Raw genomic sequence first — 20622 nt, 5'->3', positions numbered from 1 at the left:
GACACCGAGACTCACTTCAGGGACCCCAGAGGCACGCAACTTCATTTTATTCATCACACTAAGCAAGGGGACTCATGGGCCAGCCACGGCCTTCTCACCCACAGACGGGGCCCTCTGCACCCTGGGGACCATCAGAGCCACACTGTGCAAATCTTGGGGCCAGTGAGCTCCTGCAGAAAACAGGGGACGGGCCGAGTGTAGGTCCGATGCCTCCCTCCCTCCCTCCTTCTGAGGACACACCACCCCCTTGGGGACCTCAGCTTCTTCACCCGCAGCAGGACCCCGGCTCCCTGGCTTGCTCTTAGGTCCACTGGTCATTGGCTGCCCACCCCTTCCTCCTTGATCTGCTATCAGTGCCCTTCCCAGATCCCACCCCCTGGATCTTCAGTCCCTTACCCCACCCTCACTTGCCCTTGCCCAGCGCCCCCTGGACCCCTCCTCGTGTCCCTGCCCCCTTACCAGTCTCTCCAAGGCATGAGCAGCTGCATCCTGGACACTGACAAACAGCTGCTCTGGGGTCACTGTGTCCAGGAGGCCTGCCCGGGTCAGTGTCCCCAGCACTGAGGCTGTGTAGGGAGGTGTCGTGCTGTAAGGCCTTGAGTCCACACTATGTCATCTTCCCTCCCCCAAGTGCCAAGTCATTCCCTGGTCTCTGAGCCCCGCCCTGCACACCACTTACCATTACACTGAGCCAGCAGGAGATGGATCCCAGCGTCTTGGCATCGGCGGGCTAGCTGTGGGAGCAAGACAGGAGGGATAGGGCCTGGTCGGAGGGTGGGGGTGGGATGGTGAGAGGGGCTTTCTCCTCCCCCTGCCCTCTCCCTCACCTGTGCCACCTCCCTGGCCCCAGCAGCATCTGCAAAGGTCACTCCACTGAAGTCTAGGATCACCACTCTGACAGGCTCAGCAACTATGGGAGGAGAGGGTTGGGGAACCCAGATGCCTCCGTGGGTCAGACCCAGATCTGCCCCCTTGGCCCTGCTGTCTCACCTGTGTCAGGTGGGCCTTCCGGCTTTGGAGTGTCCTATGAGCATAGAGGGGTGGTCACCACCCCCAAGACGCAAGCATGAGCGTGTGTCCCTTGAGCCCCAGCCCCCTCCCCCCACTCCTTCATGGGCCACACTGCTATGCCCAGGGCCTTCACCTGGCCTCTTTCTGCAAGCCCCAGGTGACACTCTAGGCTGCGACGGAACTGCCCGCGGGTCCCAAAGTAGAGAGGCATTGGGCAGCTCAGGATGCAGAGCCCAGGCACCTGCAGGAGCTAAGGGGTCACAGGGTCACGGAAGCATCTGGGTCCAATCTTCTCTTCCGTCTGTGGTGGGAGCCCACCCACCTCGTGGCTGTCTCTGAGCGGCCTGTAGAGCTCGGTCCCCGCAGCATGTCCCAGTGCCAGGCACTGCACCCTAGGAGGCAGCTGGGGTCAGATGCCCGTCTAGCCCCACCCAGCACCCTGTCCTCTGCCCTCCACTCCGCTCATCTCTCTGCCCACCTCTGCGTACGGCAGACCACGGTCATCATGGAGAAGACCACACCCACGGCCAGACCCAGCTCCACGCTCAGGGTCACCACAGCCACCCACGTGACCATCCACACAGCCTGCAGGACATGGACGGGGGTGGGCTGTGGTGGCCGGTGGCTGCCAGGGCGAGTGGAGGGGAGGGGTGGTTCCAGGAGAAAGCGGGGAGGGACAGGAGCCACCCAACAGGATGCATGCCAACCACAAAGGCCCCAGACCTTGTGCCAGCTGGGAGATTACAAACACACAGGTGCGAGCAGCTCACACCCCAGGCTTTGCCTTGTGTCTGAGTGAGGGTCTTAGGAGATACATGTACTGGAGGTGAGTGGTTGCAGAGGGTAAGACCCTGTGAGCTTGGGTCCAGGGCAGAGGCTGGGGATGCTGGAGGGATGGGAGGGGCCATGCCATTTCTCACAAAGTCCACACGGCTGATGCGCCAGAGTTGGGGCAGTTCGTGCATCTGGAAGAACATCTGGCGCATGCTGGAGATGTTGATGCAAGCCAGGACAGCCTTGGGGCACAGGAGGTGGGCTGACTACCCTGGTGACCTGCAATCCAGCCAGCCACCTGTCCCAGCCAGGCCCATGCCTCCTCTGCTCCTTACCTTGGGCAGGTAGTAGAAGAAGGGCCCGAGCCACAGCAGCACGGACAGGACCACTGTGCAGGAGAAGAGGCCTGCCAGCTGGAGGGAAGGGGGTGGAAGCGGAGGAGGCAGGGAGCCTACCCCCCACCCCCACCACCATGAGAGGCCATCTCCCTGCCTGCCCTGCCTCATCTTCCTCCCGGACAGCTATTTCACTCCTCCACCCTCTTCATGACAGTCTGCCACTCACCTGCCCTCCCCCCAGTTAAACACCTATCATTTGTCCCCACTGCATGAGGTTTAGGTTCCCTATTTCTATAGCCCACCTCCAACCACTCGCCATGGCTGGGTTACCCTGTAAGCAGGCTGACCACATGCTCAGGGACCCACAAAGTAAAGGGAACAAAAAGTATTAGGGGGGAGACTTTGATATGTGGTATGTCTTAAAAGAAAACATCCTCATGGGAGGAAAAAAAAACCGGATTCCGTCTCAAGTTCCTTAGACAGCTTGGTATTTTTATTTTGAACTGCACCTGGGGCACCATCAACTTTGTCGATACTCAGAGCCCACCAAGGTCTGGCTGAAACCCTGTTTCCTTGCAACTCCCCTGTGTACAACCACACCCTCCCGGATTGCCTCTGGAGAGGTGCCGCCAATTGCCCACCTGCTTCCGTACCACTGCCACCCTGGCCTGGAGGCCCCACTCTTTCCCCTCACCTCACCCAGGCATGCCGTCTTATGTCTTACCTGTGTATTCCCACCAGCATCCACGAGAAGGCTGGTCGTGGCCAGCGTGGCCGAGTTGGGGAAGCAAGAGAAGAGGGAGGAAATGAGGTTGGAAACACCGTGCGCCAAGAGCTCCTGGAAGGGTGCCATGAGGTGAAGAGGGAGGCATGGCGGGGGTGGGGGACTCCTAAACAAGGTCAGGGTCCACAAAGTCACACCTGGTTGGAGTCAATGGTGTAGCAATACTTGTCTGCGTAGATGGAGGCCAGGGAGGCGGACACGGCAAAAGTAACCAGTGCAATGGGCAGCGAGTTGGCCAGAGTCCTGGGCAGCTCAGCCAGGTTGGGGAAGTGGGGCTGGGGAAATCTGGACAAGGAGGGAGACATGGTGAGGATGGGTTGGGTGCTGCAGGGAGATAGGGAAGGCAAGGGGGGGGGGGATAAGGCAGGACAGGAGAGATGGGGTGAGAGGAGAGAAAGCCGGTCTCTCACCCTTGGGGCAGCAGCCCCACTATCTGAACGTTGTATCTTGTGTCCAGGGAGGAGGTGAAACAGAGCACAGTGGCCAGAAGCACCTGGTTCAGAGAGCCAATTAGGGCCTGGGGAGAGATGGGACCCTAGGCAGAAACTACCAGGCATGAGCATTAGAGGATCAGGATGCAGGACCAGTGGTCCAAGAGCCCCTTGGCCACTCGGGAAGCCGGGGTGTAGATGGGAGGGCAATGCACTGCTGAATTACAGCTGAGGGGGGTCTGGGAAAGGCCCAGGGAGAGATGGGCCAGAGGATATGAAGGGGCTCCTGTAGGGGTCGTGGCTACCAACAGGGTCAACTGAGCCATCTTGAGTAGGGAAGCTGGCTGTGGAGACCTGGGACGTTGACTTTGTCGCGGCGAGGGAGAGAGCCGTCTTCCTGGGAAGGAAGACAGGCCAGGAATTGCAGAAAAGGGTCGTGGGGGAGTGCTGTGCCCGGCGCGACCGCAAGGGGCCGCTGTGGCCAGGAAGAAGGCGTCCTACGAGGTCTGGAGAGGACGCGGTGAGAGGTGGGACGGCGTGGGGAGGGGATTCTGCAGGGTCGAGGTGTCCGGGGAGGCGGCCTGGGAAAGTACACATGTGAGCATGACCTCTGGCCCGTGACCTCTCCGCGTTCCGCAAGGAGGCGGCCGCAGCACGGGCGGGGTCTGTGCGGGGCGGGGAGCCGGCCCCGGGGCCGTCCTCACCATGACGACTTCCCCTGGGATCGGGGTGGGCAGCCTGTCTCGGAACCTCACGTTCAATTCCTTCACAGGCACCAGCAGCGCCAGGCTGAGCGCTGAGATGGTCAGTTCGGCCGGACTGCTCCGGGGCAGCGCCATCAGCACGGCGGCCAGCGTCTGCGGGCAGGGCGGTGAGCGAGGACCCCAGCCAGGGTGACCGTCCCGGCAAGGACCCACCCGACCCAGGAGAGGCCCTCTGTTCCCGCTGCCGACGGGGGTGCCACCTCCTTCCCCTCGCCCCCAGCACGTGCCACCCTCCACCCTTTCGTGTTTCTCTCTTCCCCGCGACCGCTGGAAACCTCCGCTGATCTCCCATCCCCACCTTGAAGAGAGAGAAGCAGCCGATCTGGCGGGGGAGGGACAACCCCAAGAGGCTCGGCAGCTGGGACACGAGGACGTGCATCGCGGCCCCGCTGGTCAGCGCCTTGACCACAGGTTCGGACAGAAAGGTGGCCAGGACGCCGAGCTGCAGCGCGAACATCGCCAGCTGCGGGCGAGAAGACGCGCGCTCCCCCGGGCGAGGAGGCGCGGACCCGCTAGAGGGCAGTGCGCCAGCTTCCCCACGCGCCGCTGCATCCCCCCCCCCCCCCCCCCCCCCCCCGGCCCCGCGCCCTGCACCACAGCCTTCCCTCTCCCCGGGCCGCCAGTGTAGATCTCCCCAAGTGCTCCCCAGATCCTCCCTCACCATCAGCGCCCCGCTCCCGAAGGCCAGTGCCGAGGCCGCCCCAACTCTCTGGGCGTCCAGCTGCTCCCGCTCGACCGCGCTCAGGTTCCCCGCCAGGGGTTCGGGCACCAGCCGCTCTACCACCGAGCCGGTCATGAGGCTGAGGACCGCAAAGGTTCCTGGAGCAGGGCGACAAACGCAGAGCACCTGCCATAATACCCACGCAGGGCGACGCTCAAGATCTGCCGCGCTTGGGGAAACCGGGGGGTCAAGATCTGGCATAGCAGCCAGGGAACCGCGGGGAGGGAGCACAGAGGGGGTGAACCTGCCAACAAAACTGCCACCCCCTGCAGACTCCTCGAGGACTTCTTGGGGGAGAAGAGGGGGACAGCGCATCTCATCTTTCCCTTCCGAAAGTCCCAGAGGCATTCATTTTAACCAAAACTCCCTGGGGTGCCCAGGTTCTAATAAATGCCCTCCTTTGCGCCCCTCCTGCCAGCATTGCCAAGATCAGTTTGCCAGCTGGGCTGCTACGGAGGGAAGGGAAGTTGAGAGGGAGAGAGGAATCGAGCTGGGTCGTCTCAGACTGCTGTCCATTCTCCCCCCACAGAGCAGTCACTGGAAGTCCCCAGTCACTCACCCGTGGACAGATGTCTCCCAGTGCCCAGCAAGCTGTAGATAAGGACGGGGAAGAAAGACGTGTAGAGTCCGAACACTGGGGGCACGGAGGTCAGGAGGGCAAAGGCCATGCCTGGGGAGAAGTGGAAGGAGAGGTGGGGGGTGCCCAGCTTCCAGGACCTGCCCTTTCTCGCGCTCTTACAGGCTGGCCCCGGGGGGCGCTAAGTCGGGCCGCTGTGAGGGAACTTAGGAGTTAAGGGGACTCCGTGGGAGGCCATGGAGGGGACGTAGGCAGTCACAGATCCGTGTCGGCCCAAGTCGTGGGGGGCCGGCACCCTGCCTCTCTCCAGCTCCCTGAGCCGGAACCGGCCCCAGACTTCTGGCAGGAGGGCGCAGGTGAGGGGCGATGGGGGTGGGGACCTGCTGGGGCTCCGCAGTGCTTACCCGAACTGGTCCTTCTCTCGAAGCCCCCAGTCCACTAACCCACCACCTCGCTCCCCAACCGAAGCGCTCCAGAGCTTGGGCCTCTGACAAGCGAGGGTCGGAGCCGCTCACCCTGGGGCACGTGCACGACGCCCACGGTCACTCCGGCCACGGCATCCCCGAGCAGCCAGGCCCGCCAGCGGTAAGAGGGCAGCCAGCGCAGCGGGGGCAGCCGTGCCTGCAGCAGGCGCCACGCCCCCCGCCCGGAGCAAGCGCGGGCCCGCAGCCTCCAGAGCCTGGGCAAGAAGGACTCTGCCGGGAGCTCGGGTTCCTGCTCTGCGCCCCCGAAAAGCTGCTGGAACCGAACCTCAGTGAGAGGTTCCCTGAGCCTGGTGCCCAGCGGGTACTTCAGGTCGGAGGTCTCTCCCAGGCCTGGGCGGGTCCTGGCGCCCCGTGGTCCACTCATTTTGCCCTTGGCCAGCTCCGGCTTGACCGGGTCTTAAATAGCCCTCCCGCCTGCCTGCTAGAGACCCGCCTCCCTGAAGCACGGTCCAATCCGGCGCTGGAGGGCGCCCTCTCTTGGGGCCTGAGGCCGGGCCAGGGCTGCGGAGTGGAGAGGACACTGTAAGTGCTGGGCGGCTCCTCCCACAACTTTGGCCCACCCGATGCTGGGGGCTGGCGATGGATAGGTATGGGGAGCCAAAGGACGAGAGCCCCCCTAAGACCCAGCACCCACCATGTGCGATCCAAGCCCTTTGCCCCCTGCCTCTTCACTCCGGGTGCTCTCCCCATGTGCACTCTGGGCAGAGATGGAGGCTGGCTCCTCTCTCGGCACTGGTCCTTCCCCGCCCCTGTGCACTCACCCACCTGGGAGCAAGCAAGTTCAGTGCCCACTGGGAATCCCCAACCCACTTCCAAATCCTCACGGGGTACAGCCTGCCCCAAGAAAGCGGAAGGGGCTCTGCTGCCTTAGCAGTGCCGTCCACTAGGTGGGAAGCAGCTCTGTGCATCAGACAGGGATGGCGGCAGAGGCCCGCCAGCCCCACACCGCCGCCAGGAGTGAGTGGACCTCCACCACTGATAGGGACTGATAGGAAACTTTATTTCTTAGGAGCCAAAGAAAAGCAAAGCAACACTTATTACTCCAAGTTCTATTCACAAAGTAGGCCATCGGAAACAGGTGTGTGGTTAACTCAGGTACAGAGGGGTCACCTGCCGGCCTCTGCACCCCTGTGGTCTCAAGGAATACAAAGGCTCTCCTCTCTGGAGTCCTGCTCTCTGCACCATCCCCTCCTCTACTCACAAGAATCTTCAGCGCCCTCCCCATCAGCGGCTGGTCCCCCAGTCCCTGACCCCAAAGCCCCAGGGTGGGGTGCAGTGAGGGTGGGTCTCCCCTCTTCAATTCCTCCTATTGTTTCCCAGAAGTCTTATCTGGGCCCTACGTCCTGTCACCCTCCCCTTACGGATCCCTCCCCCCATTGTCGGCCTGGGGGACCTCAGGCCCACAGGGAGGCTCCAGCCTCTCCTCACCCTCCCACCCCAGCAGTCTATTGTCTGCTGAGGAAGTCCAAGTGCACGTGACCAAGCCCAGGGGACAGACGGACAGTGGACACACGGATGCGCAAAGACCCAGGCGGGGCATCTGGACGTGGATCTCTGCACGCCCGGCTCTCTCTGTTCCAGAGGTTGGGAGGGGTGAAGATCCCCATAGGTTCCCCACTCGACGCTAAGGTTTGAAGAACCTCTCCTGCTCAGTATGACATGACCGATGGCCTCACAGACAGCAAAGACAAGGAGATCTGGAGCCAGGAAGGGGCCACAGCGCCCAGGACCCTCTGCACCGTCCCATCCTCCCTCGGCGGAGTGAGGAGTCCTCGTGAGGAAAGGTACTCTGGGCATCCTGTGCTTCGCCATCTGGTGGTGCAGGGAGTGGGTGGTCACACTACACTGGGCTTTCCTGGGGGTGTTACAGACCAGGGGGCAGATCTGGGGGAGGGCAGAGGAGCTGGCTAAAGGACAGAATACAAGGATCCGCGATTTTCCAGGGGCTGCAAGCCCTCAGGGTGGACTGAGCTGCAGGGATGCAGGAATAGATGACCACATGACCCCCAGGAACAGATGACCACATGACCACATTTATCTCACGCCGTGTGCCCAGGGGGGCGCCTGATCTCTTCTACCCCACTGTGCCCCATGGACCCTCACGACAGACTTCCCTTCCCTCTGCCAGGACAGCAGCCTCGGGGATATCACAAAACCTTTATTCTCAGAAAACAGGAAAAACTAAAGCAGGAGTTTCTATCTGGCCCCTGCCCCAGCCCTCTCACTCCCCCTCATCGCCTCCCTTTGGGGAGACTGTGATGCACGCACAGGGGTGGGAGCGGGTCCAGGTTCTCCTCCCCGAGCTGCCCAGCCTCGCCCCTCCACACACTTCAGGAGAGAAGGCTTCCAAGTCAAGGCCAGCATGGCCCTGGAGCTCCCTGGGGAGCAGGTCGCGGAGAGAGCACCACCCTGTGCCCTTCACCGCTTACAGCTCATCTTCGTCCAGCTTGGCAAGTCTGGCCTGGCAGGGCGGGGTTGGAGGAGTCACAGGGACTGGGGGAGGGTCCCGAGGAGCCTGGGGGATGTCATGGAGGGCCTGAGGAAAGAATCGAGTCACAGGATGCAAAAAGGCCAAGAAGGACTTTTCACTCTTCTCTTTGCAGTATAAGCCCTTGGCCAAGCCCCTCCCACTGTCAGCCTCTAGCAGAGTTAAAAGGGGTGGGGGGTGGGGGGTAAGGGAGGGGAAATAGGGAGGAGCAGACTGAAGAAAGGGCAGATGTGGGGGAGGGGACCACAGAACAAGAGAGCCCCTCCCCCCACTTTGCCCCTCCATCCTTCATACCTGTGTGTCCAGGGGCAAGGGCGCTCTGGCCACCTCCCCTTTGGGCATCAGCAGCAGGGAGGGGAGAGAGCCGTTGATGGGTGTCTGTGTGCTGGCCTGGGCCCGGTCTCCAGGCTGAGTTCTCCCAGGGCTCCCCACCCCAGGGCCCCCTGGCCGCCCCAGGCTGTTGGTCTGGCTCTCCCGTCTCTGGTACTCAATGGGTGACTGCAAGGCTGGGCAAGGACAGGGGGAGAAGGCAGGTTATAGCAGAGACAGCCCCTTTCATGCTGGGCTCTGCTCAGACCACCCTCCCAGCTGGCCCCTCTCCCCCAGGGACCACCAGCTAGTGTGAAATACTTGGGGCTTTAGGGGCTTCTGAGTCACTCAGTGTGGGGCCAATCAGACGGCAGGGGCTGAAGGAGGCAGTGAGGGATTCAAGAGGGCCTGGGGCTGGGGGAGCGGGTATGGGCCTCACCGTTGAGAAAGTCCCGCTGGCTTTCCAGGATCTGTGCCACCTGCTTGATCCAGGCCTGGCTCACGGCAGGCTCGGCAGCCTGCAGGACGTAGCGCTGGACGCCGCCCTCCGGCCCTCTGGAGGTCAGTGCGAAGCGGCAAGGGTCCCCTTGGAGGTTCCCCTCCAGGCCCAGGCAGCTCACCTGAACCGGCAGACAGGAGATGGTCCCCAGGTTCCTCAGCCCCTCTCTGGGTCCTGGCCCCTCCAACCATCCGAGAGCCAGCCAGCCAGCCTCGCCGGGCCTCACCCTGTCTCAGGCAGGCCCTCCCTCGGAGCCCACCTTGATGCTGCTCTTATATACGTAACCGGGCTGCGTTCCGCCTCGCGTGCCTCCTCCTAGGGCCTCGCTGAAGATGACAATTTGCTCAAAGAGGAAGACGCGCCTCTCTCGCCCTCGGGCAGACAGCAGCCCCCCAGCCTCAGGCTCTGTGACCCAGAATGTGTCCTGACCCAAGAGCTTCCCCTGAGCGGTCAGCTTGCCCTAGAACCAAAACATTCGACCTTTGAGAAAGACCCTGGAGGGAGAACGTCCCCTCCCGGACATTCCCAACCAACCACCCGGCCCGCAGGGGCTGCCCCCCGCCCCAAGCACCTGCAGAGAGCTAAGACTGGGGCCGAACACACAGGGCGGCCAAGCTCATCTCCTACCCCCATACCTCAAATCCCCGCAGTCTCCCCAAGGTCATCATGTCGTTGCAGCGTTTGGGCACGAAGCACATGACCTCCACTGCTCGCTGTGACTCAGGTGAGAGGGGAGCACAGCGAGGCCAAGAGAATCATGACCAAGAACCAGCCAACCGCCTCTCCAGACTTCCCCAGACCGCCTCGACCCCAGCCAGCATCCCCAAAGCAACAGACAGCTCCAAGCCGCCCCAAGGGCTGGGGGAACCCAAGACAGGAAGAGGGGAAGGTGCACACGGTGTGTGCAGGCAGAGCCGGGGACCTCACCTGCAGCTCCTCAGTGTCCATGCCAGCTCTGCTGTAATACTTGAGGAAATCCTAAGACACACAGCACAAAGGCTCAGGGAGCCAGGAGGCCATCCTCAGATGCTCCCCCAGCCTCCCCAAGCACACAAGCTTGGACCCCGCAGGAAGCCTGGGGGAGCCTTAAGATCCCTGGGGAGGTTATTCGACAGGTGAGGGTCACGGCAGCGGGGCCTTGTGGGGAGGAGCAGGTGGCCCTGACCTTGAGTAGCAGCTGGTATTTCATGATCCGCTGCACAGGTTTGATGAGGAGGTCGTTCAGCTGCAGGCGATGCCCCAGCTGCTGCCTGAGCTCCTGGGGACGGGAACAGAGCAGTTATGCAGCCTGGAAAAGCCTGCTCGGGCCAATTCTGTCCTCCCCATAAGGCACCTCAGCTACTGACCTCAAAGTAGCTGTCCCCAAACTCTGATACCACGTGCTCTGACTTGGGCTTATTCTGACAGTACACCACGTACATATGCAGCCGCCGCTCCTAACAGGGGTAATGGGGGAAGACAGAGTAAGGTGGGCAAGGAGGGAGGGCGTGTCGTCCAGAGCTGGAACCCATTCACAAGCCCCTCCCCTCCCAGGCCTCACGTGTTTGATGAATAGCTGAGCCAGCCAATCAGGATCCTTCAAGCACCGCTGTAGCTGCTGCAGGAAATAGCTGCAGAGTTGACGGAAAGGCAGGTCAAACACATCTCAGAGCCCTTCCCTCCCTGTCATCCCCCAGTTTGAGGGCTGTCTGCTCTGGAGGTGCTCCCTACAAAACTATATCGAACACTCCTTAGGTCACCCGGGTCACTCACTCTCGGTGCCATTCGTAAATCTGCTGGATGTTCCCGAACACAATCCTGTCGCGGCCGCGAAGACTCTCGGGCACCCCCTGAGCTGCCATGGTGGCCATGTAGCCCTGTGGGAAGGTCGGGATGGAAGCCTGAGCATGAGGCCCCAGACGGGCTGGGAAACCCCACCCTCCAAGCAGCCTGTCAGAAGTGGAGGGAGGGCTGAGGGGGCGGGACCAAAGGTATCTCTCAAAAATAGCCCTGGCCCAGGGGAGGGCTGGCTGGCCAGCCAGGCCGGGGCTGGGAGAGGTCAGAGGCCTACCTGCACAATGTGCCCCAGGTCGTCCACGTACATTTTCTCGGTCTCCACCAGTTCGCTCAGGACGTACCTGGGAAGGGAGCAGGTGGATTCAGAGTCTGGGCACACCCTTGATCTGGCCACTTCCTCCCCCCTGGGCTAGATGCTCCTTTGTCCCCAGAGTCTGCCTCAGAGGGAATTTCACCTAAAACAGGAGGCACGGCGCAGTGTGGACACTTACATACTCCTTTCCAGAGCCTTCTTCTTCTGTTCCTCCTCGCTCTCAGGGGTTTGGGACAAAGTCTCCTCTTCCCGGGGCTGCGAGCAAAGTATATCCTAGGGTCAGCACATGTGCCCCTTGGGTGAGGGGAGCCACGCCACAGCCGTCTCTTCACACCTGTGTCTTATCTCCAGGACCTTCCAATAACGTGGTCAGTAAGGTCAGTCCTGGCAGCTCCTCTCCTGCGGCTAGAGCTGGCTCCAGCATCCAGTTCTGAGGTCAAAGGTCAAATGTCAGAGATCAGAGAGCAGCTAGGTCTCCTCCAGTGACCAGTGGCCCCAGTTTGTCCTCTCTTCCGGACTCCTTCAGGGGTGTCCTGCTCTCTGCTCACCTCATAGGGTCCAGCCTGGCCACCGTCTGCCTCAGCTTCCACACTCAGGCAATGTTTGGAATGATCCAGCCATCTCTTCAGGCCACTGACTGGCCCTGGGGGCCCCGGGGAACAGGGGCCAGAGCTCAGGCCTGAGCTGAGGCCAGAGGGGGCAGCCAGACCCGAGGCAGCAGAAGCTGATATACTCCCCTCACTGCCAGCAACGGAATAGGATTCTAACGGAGGAAAATAAAAAAAAAGAGAGAGAGAAAGACAGTGAGACATTGCCCCAGTTCTAGTCTAAGGGGCCCCAGGGAACCCCAGGTGGCCTCCCCATGGTGAGGAGCAGCCTGTCCCCCCCACCCTACCCCTGGGGGGCATTGCTTTCCTACCATCCTTATTTTTGTTGGCCAGGACAGAAACTTTCTCAGGACAAGTAAACATCTGGCCCCCCAGGCCTGGAACCCCCAGTGACTCCTGGAAGTACCCCATATCCTGAACACAGCACAGAACTGTGGGGGGGCAGCCATCTGGGCAGACACTGGAAGCTAGGGGTGGCCATCTGCTCTCCTACAACCCTCCCCCTTCCAGTGGGTACAGACCATTCTCCAGGAAAGGGTGGAGGGAGCTCAGAGTCCATCTGCCACCCCCAGACCCCTCCTCCACCAGTGGCAGTAATCACTATAAAAAGAAAAGACTTCTGCAGCCCACCCCTCAACAGCAGTGCAAACCCAAGCAGGGGCCAGCATGTCAGGGTTAGCTTTGGCCTGGGCTGGGGGTCGCAGGGCTGCGATGCATTGCCCCTCATTCTTCCACCCCCCTGGGCCCCTTCACCAGTAGATCAGAGGCAGGTACCTGGTTCTAGGCCTAAGGGAATTGTGGGTGGGTTTTCGCATACCCAGTTAACTGCCAGCTAAGCCTCTCCTGCCCCTTCCCCAATCTTCTTAACTTGAGCTGACAGAAATCTGGAAGCAGAAGGGGTCTGAGAGATCCTCTATTGAAGTCACTCTCCTGGAAAACGCCTGGTCCAGTTCCCCCTCCTAGAGCCCCAAGCCCGAGCCCGCCCGCCCCCACCCCATTCAACATCTGGGACCTCGCACTCACCACGTCCCCCCCGGGCGAAGCAGCAGCCGCATTTTGCCAGCACTTTTCGGATCACACGGGGACAGGCGCAGCGACCCCCCTTGTGCCCCCCCCGCATGGCGCCCGGGCCCCCCCGCGCCCCCCACCCGGGCCGGCCATGCAGGGGGAATCACGGGGGGCGGGGCGGGGATGGCGCAGGGCGCACACCCCCCCTCCCTCCTACCCGGGTCCAGGCTGGGGGAGGGGGGGAGGGATGGGATGGGGAGGGGGCGTCCAGGGGTGGACGGAAGTCTGGCCTGGAGGAGGGCTGGGGGCTCTGGAAAGAGGGCGGCGGGGGACCAGCCGCCGAGCTGGGCGGAGAGGGCTTCCGGAACCCTGTGGGTGCGGGGCCCAGGGTCCAGATGTCCAGCTGTGGGGGAGGATGGGTGGGAGAGGCTGGGCCGGGATGCGGCAGCAGCTCCAGCTCCGTCTCCGGCCTCTGGCTGGGGGGTGGCTCTCGGCCCGGGCGGGGGAGGAGGCGGGGGCCGACTCCCCGAGCCACTGGCGCTGCGCGGGTCCGGCCGAGAGCGAGCCGAATAACAGGCCCGGCCGCGGTGCCGCCGCGGGGAGGGGCCTCTGCGGCCCGGCTCCGCCTCCCCCTAGCGCTCCCTCTCCTGCCCGCGCGGGGTTCCCGCCCCCGCCCCTCCCCCTCCCGCAGGCACCACCACGTTCCCACTCCACGTCCCCAGCGCCTCTGCCCCTCCTCCGAGGCCTGAGCTCCCCCGCCCCGGGCCTCCGCCCTCCCGCATCTCGGGGCTGGGGCTGCGTGCGGAGCGCCGGCTGGGGGTTAAGGCTGTCGGCGGGGTCGGCCTGGGTCGCCCCTCTGCATCTGTGGTGGAGAACAGCTAGGTGGCCTGCACGAATTTGTCCTGGGGTCGGGACTGTCCCCAGGCGCGCGGGCGGGGGACCACCAGGGGATGCGCGTCTAGGGAGTTAGTCCTTTGTGGGGAACACAATCCAGGTGCCGCCCTGTGGCCCGACCCTCTTCCCTCCAGGCCCCGGGACTCCAGCTGAGACTAATCACCAATTAAGGCGAAGTCCCAGAGCCTGGGCTGGCGGGAGGCCAGGGGTGGGGCGCGGGGACACTCGGCCTGCGGGGGCTCGGGAGCGGCCGAGGTGAGGGACACGTATCGGACAAGAGGGCGACGAGCAGCGTGGAGGTCTCAGCGATTACATGGGTCTCGTGCAAATTAGATGCCAGCCTTTATGCTAACAAGAGCAGAATGTTTTTGAAGTCGCCACTTCGCGCAGGATGGCAAACCACACCCCATCCCACCCGCTGCTCCTTACCGGGCTGCGGAGGCCCGGCGAGGACCTCACCTTCGCGCTCTCGGCTCGGACCCGCCTCGGCACAGTTAGCCTCTGGCTCGATACACCCCGGCCCCTGGGGGCTTCTCTTAGAGGGCTGCGGGGACAGAGGAGCGTAAGGAACCCGCCTTCCCAGGCAGCCTTGACCTCCCCTCCCCCCCCTTCTTCCCGCCTGTCAAAATCCACATTTTTATAAAAGGGTCTCCCCGGACGTATCTGTGGCCATCGGATGGAAACCCACGGACTTCCGCGACTGCCCTGCAGAACTCTTGTTTGCAGGTAAACTGAGTTGGAGGTACCGCGCTACTGAGGGCCCCCAAAGACCCCCCCGAATCCACCGTAATCCCCACTTTCTTACCCCATCCTGCCCGGGTACGGCGCATGCGCGGAGCATGCCCCCCATGACCCCCAGTATCCGGTCAGTGCGGCCAGGGGCGGGGCGGTCCGGGGGCTTCATGCTGGACCCCTACCCTGCTCCAAGTTTCAGGGCCGAGGGGGCACGGAAGCTGGGGGGCTCTGAGGCCTGCGCGCGTCCGGGGAGTTGCTGCTGCCGAATCCGCCCCCTGCCCGGCTCCGCCCCTGCTCCCACCCCAGCCAAACTTTGCAAAAGGGGTAGGGTTGTTCCTCTCTCTACAACCATAGCTCAACAACAAACAAACCCCTCTTGATCCTGATTCCAATATCGAAGCGCGTGACAGGGCTTCGCAGCGTTGCTACAGAGCCCACAGCGCGCATTGCGTTTCTGCAGCTCCTCCCCAAGCAGAGGCAGCCAGAAAGGCTCACCGGGGTTCCCAGACACCCCCCCCCCGCCCCTTCCCCGCAAGCCCCACTCCCCCATCCTGCCCCCACCCTTGCAGGGAACACAACGGGTGTGGCATAGAGAGTTGCATATTTTACTTTATTTTTATTAAATTAAAAGCTACAGTCTGGCGGCGATTCCAGAAGGGGGTAAGGAGGTTCCTTATAGGGGGCAGAGAAGAGCGAGGGAAAGACAGACTGACAGAGACAGACACAGGAGAGAAAGGACAAGATTAGGGTGGGAGAACTGTATCTGATGAACACACACACACACACACACACACACACACACAGAGCCGGCTCCATGGGGGGCTCACATCAGCCCAATTCCTCCTCCCCCACAAGGAAGTTCAGCAGTGAAGCAGTATGGGGGGTAGGGATTCCAGGGACCCCCCCTGCCCCTCCCCACCCCAGTCCTTTCTCAGTTTAGTCACTGGAGCACAGCACATACCAGGAAAAGCCAAGGGCACTGGAGGGCCTAGGAGCGGGGAGTATGTACACCGGGAGTGGGAGCAGAGCCTTGGGATCAGCCTCTGCCAGAAGGGAGTGGCTCACAGGGCACTGAAGCACTTGGCCAGTGAGGGACAGGGGAAGGGGTGGGCCCTCTCCCTCTGAGCTCCCTCCCCGGTCAGACAGGTCCCCTACTTGTGTGGTGTGGAGGGGACAGGGCAGGGGGGGAGAAGAACAGAGGCTTCCAGTGGGTCCTAGTAGAGGACGACAGGGGCCTTGGCAAAGGGGATGTCCTTCAGTCATCTGTGATACCCTTGGCTCTCAGTTCCTCTTGCACCCGGGTCAGGTAGGTAGGGTCCGGGTACCCAAACCTGGGAACAAAGAGAAATGGGGACCAGGGTTAGCTGATGGGACTTGCTCCTGCTACCCGATGCGCAACTTCATTCTGGGTGACTCAGGAGAGGCCCCCATTTGGACTCCTCCCCTGCTCCTCTAGGAAGGACTTCCAATTCAAGGTAACAGCCCAAGTCTGGCTTTTTTTTTTTTTTTTTTTTCTTTTTTTTTGTAAGTTAAGCTGGGCCCTTCCCAACCAGGTTGAATGTAGGAAACTGAAACTGAGATGGAAGACATGGTCCTCTCCACTTAGGGGGCTCCCAGCGGGAGGGGGCTGACGTTGTGCCCTCGGTGGCCATGGAGAGGGGGAGGAGCCAAGGCAGGGAGATGAAGAGGTGTCGCACAGCTGGGGTCCCCCTGTGCAGCTGGTCTTGTGGTGGATGTCGTTCCAGGTGATGACATTCGGTCTCCCTGTGGTCATGGACGTGCCGATGGTGAAGGTGAGACGCTGGTCAAACGCCTTCCGGAACAGGGTCAGCACCTTGTTGCCCTCAGGGCAGTCCGGGAGGTAGGCCACCCGGGTGGTGCCAGGATACCGAACCCCTGGGTTTGGGTGTTCAGCCTGTAAGGAAGGTGGGAAGCAGAGCGGGCCGTGAGCAGCTGGGCACCCCCAAGGCCCAGAAACCAACCGCAGCTCATATGGACGGGGCAGCAATAGGCTGCCAGCCTTGCAGATAACCTCACTGTTATGAGGTTCCCACAGCTGTCCCAACCCCTCCAGTCTCAATTCAGCAGTCAGAGGATTCTTAGAAGTGATAGAAGGAAGCTGGCCATTACAGTCCAGGTAGAAAATAAAGTCTCTTTCCGCCTCCCCTTCTCCGCCTGCGAACACTCCTAATGCTTCTGCCCCTGCCTAACCTGTTCCACCCTTGCTTTCTTCTTCCAAGCCACCTCCTCCCTCTGCACACCGGAAGTGGACATTACTCTTTGCACAGCAGGAAAACACCTGTAGGACTTTGGCCAATCCCATCATCCAGGTTTTACTCTCCCATAAATCCGGAACAGCAAACAGCTCTGTTTGGACGGGCAGGTCCCTTCCTGCCGAGCCTGCCTGCACGGGAGCCACCACCTTCCTAGAATTTCCCTCTGCTGAGAATGTCTGTGGATGTCCAGGCTCACGGAGGCAATAGCAGGCAATTCCCTTCTCTCATACTTGATACTCATGTGAGCCCTGGCAGTCATGGGGATGGGAAAGCTGAGCCCGAAAGGGACCTCCCAGCTCCAGGGTCCGAAGCAGGAAGGCACACCAGGCGGCAGCAAGGCTGAGTCTAAGAAATGCATTCCCCCTCACCCAGTTTCCTCGGTCAGAGAAGGGGCCTGGGGAAGACCAGAAGGGAAGGCAAGGAAGGCCACGGTCTTCTTACCCCCTGGACACCGGGCGGGAAGACGTACTGGATGACAATGGTGCCGTACTTCTCATAGCTGGGCAGCAGGAGGGTGGCGTCCTTGGAGACCAGCATCCGCCCGTTCTGGGGCTGGTTGCCCACCAGCTGCCCGTAGAAGCGGCCGCACATGGGGCAGGCCTTCTTCACCTGCAGGGCGCGGGTGATGCAGCCCTCGCAGAAGGAGTGCCGGCACTTCTCCAGCGTCTTGGCGTTCTGGATCTCCCCCAGACAGATGGGGCAGGTGCTCTCCTGCTCTTCTGCCTCTTCCCGGAGGCGGGGAGGCAGGGGAGGGGGCAGGGGAGGAGGAGGAGGAGGAAGGCCTCGTGCCCCTGGGGGCAAGAGGGGGGCTGCTCGGAGCGGGGGTGGGCCTGGGCGGTGCAGCTCGGGGTGCTCCCCCCCACCCCCCAGAGCCAGGCAGCCCATCAGCTCGCCCTGCCTCTGAGCTTTCTTCAGCTCTTTCTCTGCCTCCTTCAGCAGCCCCTTGAGAGCCTTGCGGGCCAGGTAGAGCCCATTGGGAGGGGCGGGGGGCGGGCCCTGCGGGGAGAGCTGGAGAACGTAGATGTCAGAAGTCTCGCCATCTATGAGGATGGACACGCGGTGCTCCTCCCGAAGCCGGGCCAGCCGGGCTGGGGTCTCCTTGCTCAGGAAGTCCCACACAGGCTTGGAGACAGTCACTTTGTTCTTGCAGGTGCCTCCACAGGCTGCCATTCTGGACAGGACGAACGACACTGCCCCCAGGGTGAAAGGGACTCAGGGTGGGGGGTCCCCATGGACAGGTGCCAGTGCCTCCTACATCAGGCTCCTGCCAAAGCCCACATGACCCCTATGCTCTCAAAGCTGAGCCCCCAGCCCCTCCCCCAGCTCTACCTTCCATTGAACCCCAGCACCCACTGAAGGCAAGAGTTTCCATAACTTTGTTATGATGGAAACATCAGTCTGGCTGTTTCTTTCCATTCTCCCGCTACACAGAAACAATGTGTCCCTCTGCCCTCTGGGGAGTTTTGATGCCCCCCTCTCCTTTGCTCACTTTGATCCTGAAGAGCTTAGAATTGGCATGCAGGCTCACTCTCTCTTTCCTGCTCCCTACTTGTGGGTTGTATCACCTGGTAGGGTGGGGAGGAAGAGGAGAAAAAGTAAGAAACCCCTTCTGCCAATTCCCACAGGTCCCAACCCAGCAGCCTGAAACAGAGGCAGGAGTGTGTCTCTGAGTGTAGATTACCGAATAGGGTTACTTGGGACACGGGAGGGAGGAGATCCATGTCTGGGTGGAAGCTGAGGTTCCCACAAGGGGCAAGTACCTGGAAAGCCCATGGAAGATGACGGCAGCAGAAGCCCCTCTATATCCACACTCAGCTGACCAGGGCTGGGGGAGGGTTAACAGTTACCATGGCAAATGTTCTCTCTCTCCCTGGCAGCCCAGAAACAAAACTTCTCCCAGGTACTCTCCTCCCCTGCAGAATGCCATTCCCAGCCTCCCCCGAGGTTGCAAGAGGCACTGTGACCTGTTAACCTTCCTCTTCCCGGCTCCAGCTCTGGGGCTCCCCAAAAAGCCCAGGGTCCAAGTAAGATAAGTCAACACAGCAGAAGCCCACATCAGTGGAGCTTTCTTATCACCTCCCTCAGATCACATAGACAAGAAATTGCCCTGTGCTCCCCAACTCCTTGTCCTGCTCCCACTTTCTCAAAGAACTCTGCCCTGAAGCCGGTGAGCTGAAGTTAGGGGTGCAGAAAGTGGCAGCGGCCCTGCAGTAACAAAGTTCTCACCGTCACCTTTGAGACCCAGCATGCCCGCGGGGCTGCTTGCCAGCTCCCCGGTCTGCATTTAGGGAGGGGCAGGGCTCAGGGGCACAGCTGGAGGGGTCAGAGGTGTCCCTGAGCCCTGTCAGATTCAGTCACTGGGCTGTCCTCACAACACCTCCAAATGCAGCTTGTCAACTAGAAAGAGGGGCCATGTGACCTCAATTTCTTATCTGATCCAAAAAGGAGCAGCTGTCCCTTTGTGCCTCCATCGTAGTCTGCTCAAGGCCAGATGGACCTCGGATTCAGAAAGTGACACTGGATCTTAGAGCCCCCAGTGCTTGCCCCTGATGGAGCATCCCCTTCCCGACGTGGGGGGGGGGGGGGGAGACCCCTAGGACCTAAGTGTCCTAGCTCCAAGTCCTGCTGGCACAGAAGAGGGAGGCGGGGCCACCGCTTAGGCTGGGTCTGTGATTCCTCTGGGGCAGCCCTGGCCGGACTCGGGCCCAGTTCTGGCCTCCAGATAGAGGGTGGAGGCAGGGACAGCCCGGAAGGGCAAGGGTCCCTCGGGGCATCCACTGTGGCAGCTCCACCCCTCCCCCCACGACCCCCTCCAGGTCCCGACCTGGACCCAACTCCCCACTTCCCCTACTCGCCCAAGCCCCCACAGCCTCACCACCAGCTGGGTGGTGTACGGTGGCCTGATCGCGGCCCTCAGAACCCCCAGACGGAGGCCTGGAGGCCGGGGCCGGAGGATCAGAGAGATGAAGGGCCGGGCACCGAGGGGGGCCCCGGCGCGGTGCGTGGGGGTAGGGGATGCCAGAGGAGGTGGGGGGGCGTGAGGGGGCCGCGAGCGGGGGCCGGGGGGCGCGCAGTGGGTGTGGGGGGCGCCGGGCTCACCTACCTCTCGTCAGCGCCGCCATTGCCGGTCACATGACTGAGGCTGTTGCTGGGATGACGGTCCGGGCCTTAGCAACAAGGGGGGGGAGACCCTGAGAGGGTTGGGGGGGCTGCAGGGGTGCAGTGAGAGACTGAGGAAGAGGGAGGACAGCACCCCCTCTCCCCTCACAGGTGATGATTACCGCTTCCCTTGACCCCTGCTATGCGGGAGCCCCTGCCCTTCCGCCCCAAAACAAAAATGGAGGCGCAGTCCCAGGCTTGGGAGGGAGGGGTGGCGTCATGTAAGTGAGGGTAGGAGGTTAAATCCCTCGGAGACGCCACCCTCCTCGCGCCCCTCCTCTCCTTTCCCAGCCAGCTGCGTGGCAGCTTCGGGGGGCGGGGGCTGGAGGGGCAGGGTTTGCGAATCCTTGTGCGGGAAGGGACTTGGGAGGAACGAGGCGGGATGGGAAGGGGCACAGTGAAAAGCAACGCACTGATTCTAAAACAGAAGCGTCTCCTTACCAGCGGCTCCGGGGCCCTCCCTCGCCCCTGGCCTCTTCCCAGATCACCTGGGACCCCCACCACCTGCGCTCACACAAGGGGACTGCCTGATCCTTCCCCTTCCAAGACTGGGGTAGCGAGGCTGGTGCAGAATGAGCAAGTGAATACACTGTTTTGTTTTTCAAATCACTGGGGGTGGTGCTGGTGTCAAGTGTATGGTTCTAATAGAGTTAAAAACTCAGAAAGGAAAAA

General features: G+C 61.8%; 3 protein-coding genes and 1 long non-coding RNA gene across 26 annotated transcripts; 1 reads left to right on the top strand and 3 right to left on the bottom strand.

The window, feature by feature from the left end:
• Nucleotides 1-15: 15 nt before the first annotated feature.
• SLC26A10P (Solute carrier family 26 member 10) lies at nt 16-6270 on the bottom strand. 5 transcript variants are annotated; one of them, XM_051832960.2, is made up of 18 exons: nt 5916-6270; nt 5383-5493; nt 4764-4921; nt 4401-4565; nt 4043-4195; nt 3318-3424; nt 3045-3192; nt 2848-2961; nt 2121-2198; nt 1932-2027; nt 1490-1596; nt 1334-1403; nt 1145-1261; nt 991-1024; nt 828-910; nt 680-734; nt 460-566; nt 16-170 (listed from the first exon to the last, which is right to left on the bottom strand). In XM_051832960.2, exons 1-18 carry the CDS (start codon nt 6247-6249, stop codon nt 132-134), a joined length of 2076 nt encoding a protein of 691 aa, XP_051688920.2. In that variant the 5' UTR covers nt 6250-6270; the 3' UTR covers nt 16-131. The 5 variants fall into 5 exon arrangements, with proteins under 5 accessions (XP_051688920.2, XP_069908603.1, XP_051688922.2 ...); XM_070052502.1 differs by having other exon boundaries at nt 1145-1252; XM_051832962.2 differs by having other exon boundaries at nt 3318-3400.
• A 1092-nt stretch (nt 6271-7362) lies between these two features.
• LOC127487429 (uncharacterized) lies at nt 7363-18187 on the top strand. The gene is made up of 3 exons (XR_007914228.2): nt 7363-7669; nt 14427-14506; nt 16261-18187. It is a non-coding gene; the product is annotated as an uncharacterized lncRNA (long non-coding RNA).
• Nucleotides 8026-14882, bottom strand: ARHGEF25 (Rho guanine nucleotide exchange factor 25). Of its 7 annotated transcripts, none has more exons than XM_002720920.5 (16): nt 14586-14882; nt 14210-14324; nt 11819-12033; nt 11605-11700; nt 11449-11525; nt 11232-11298; nt 10934-11037; nt 10722-10791; nt 10528-10617; nt 10347-10439; nt 10109-10159; nt 9817-9894; nt 9441-9641; nt 9122-9302; nt 8668-8879; nt 8026-8421 (listed from the first exon to the last, which is right to left on the bottom strand). In XM_002720920.5, exons 1-16 carry the CDS (start codon nt 14682-14684, stop codon nt 8311-8313), a joined length of 1860 nt encoding a protein of 619 aa, XP_002720966.2. In that variant the 5' UTR covers nt 14685-14882; the 3' UTR covers nt 8026-8310. The 7 variants fall into 7 exon arrangements, with proteins under 7 accessions (XP_002720966.2, XP_008272446.2, XP_017205977.2 ...); XM_008274224.4 differs by having other exon boundaries at nt 14240-14324; nt 14586-14878; XM_017350488.3 differs by lacking the exons at nt 14210-14324; nt 14586-14882 and adding an exon at nt 12902-13138.
• On the bottom strand, nt 15107-20505 carry DTX3 (deltex E3 ubiquitin ligase 3). 13 transcript variants are annotated; one of them, XM_070052510.1, is made up of 6 exons: nt 20392-20504; nt 19895-19958; nt 18552-18616; nt 18281-18356; nt 17233-17962; nt 15107-16430 (listed from the first exon to the last, which is right to left on the bottom strand). In XM_070052510.1, the coding sequence occupies exons 4-6, from the start codon at nt 18307-18309 to the stop codon at nt 15930-15932; spliced, it is 1260 nt and encodes a 419-aa protein (XP_069908611.1). In that variant the 5' UTR covers nt 18310-18356; nt 18552-18616; nt 19895-19958; nt 20392-20504; the 3' UTR covers nt 15107-15929. The 13 variants fall into 13 exon arrangements, with proteins under 13 accessions (XP_069908611.1, XP_051688941.1, XP_069908616.1 ...); XM_051832981.2 differs by lacking the exon at nt 20392-20504 and having other exon boundaries at nt 15107-15846; nt 16213-16430; nt 17233-17981; nt 19895-20342; XM_070052515.1 differs by lacking the exon at nt 20392-20504 and having other exon boundaries at nt 15107-15846; nt 16213-16430; nt 17233-17981; nt 18473-18616; nt 19895-20169.
• Nucleotides 20506-20622: the final 117 nt, after the last annotated feature.

Source organism: Oryctolagus cuniculus, chromosome 11 (genome assembly GCF_964237555.1).
Source record: "Oryctolagus cuniculus chromosome 11, mOryCun1.1, whole genome shotgun sequence".
NCBI lineage: Eukaryota > Metazoa > Chordata > Mammalia > Lagomorpha > Leporidae > Oryctolagus > Oryctolagus cuniculus.
Note: the sequence above shows the minus strand (reverse complement) of the source record. Positions and strands in the feature narration are given on the sequence as shown.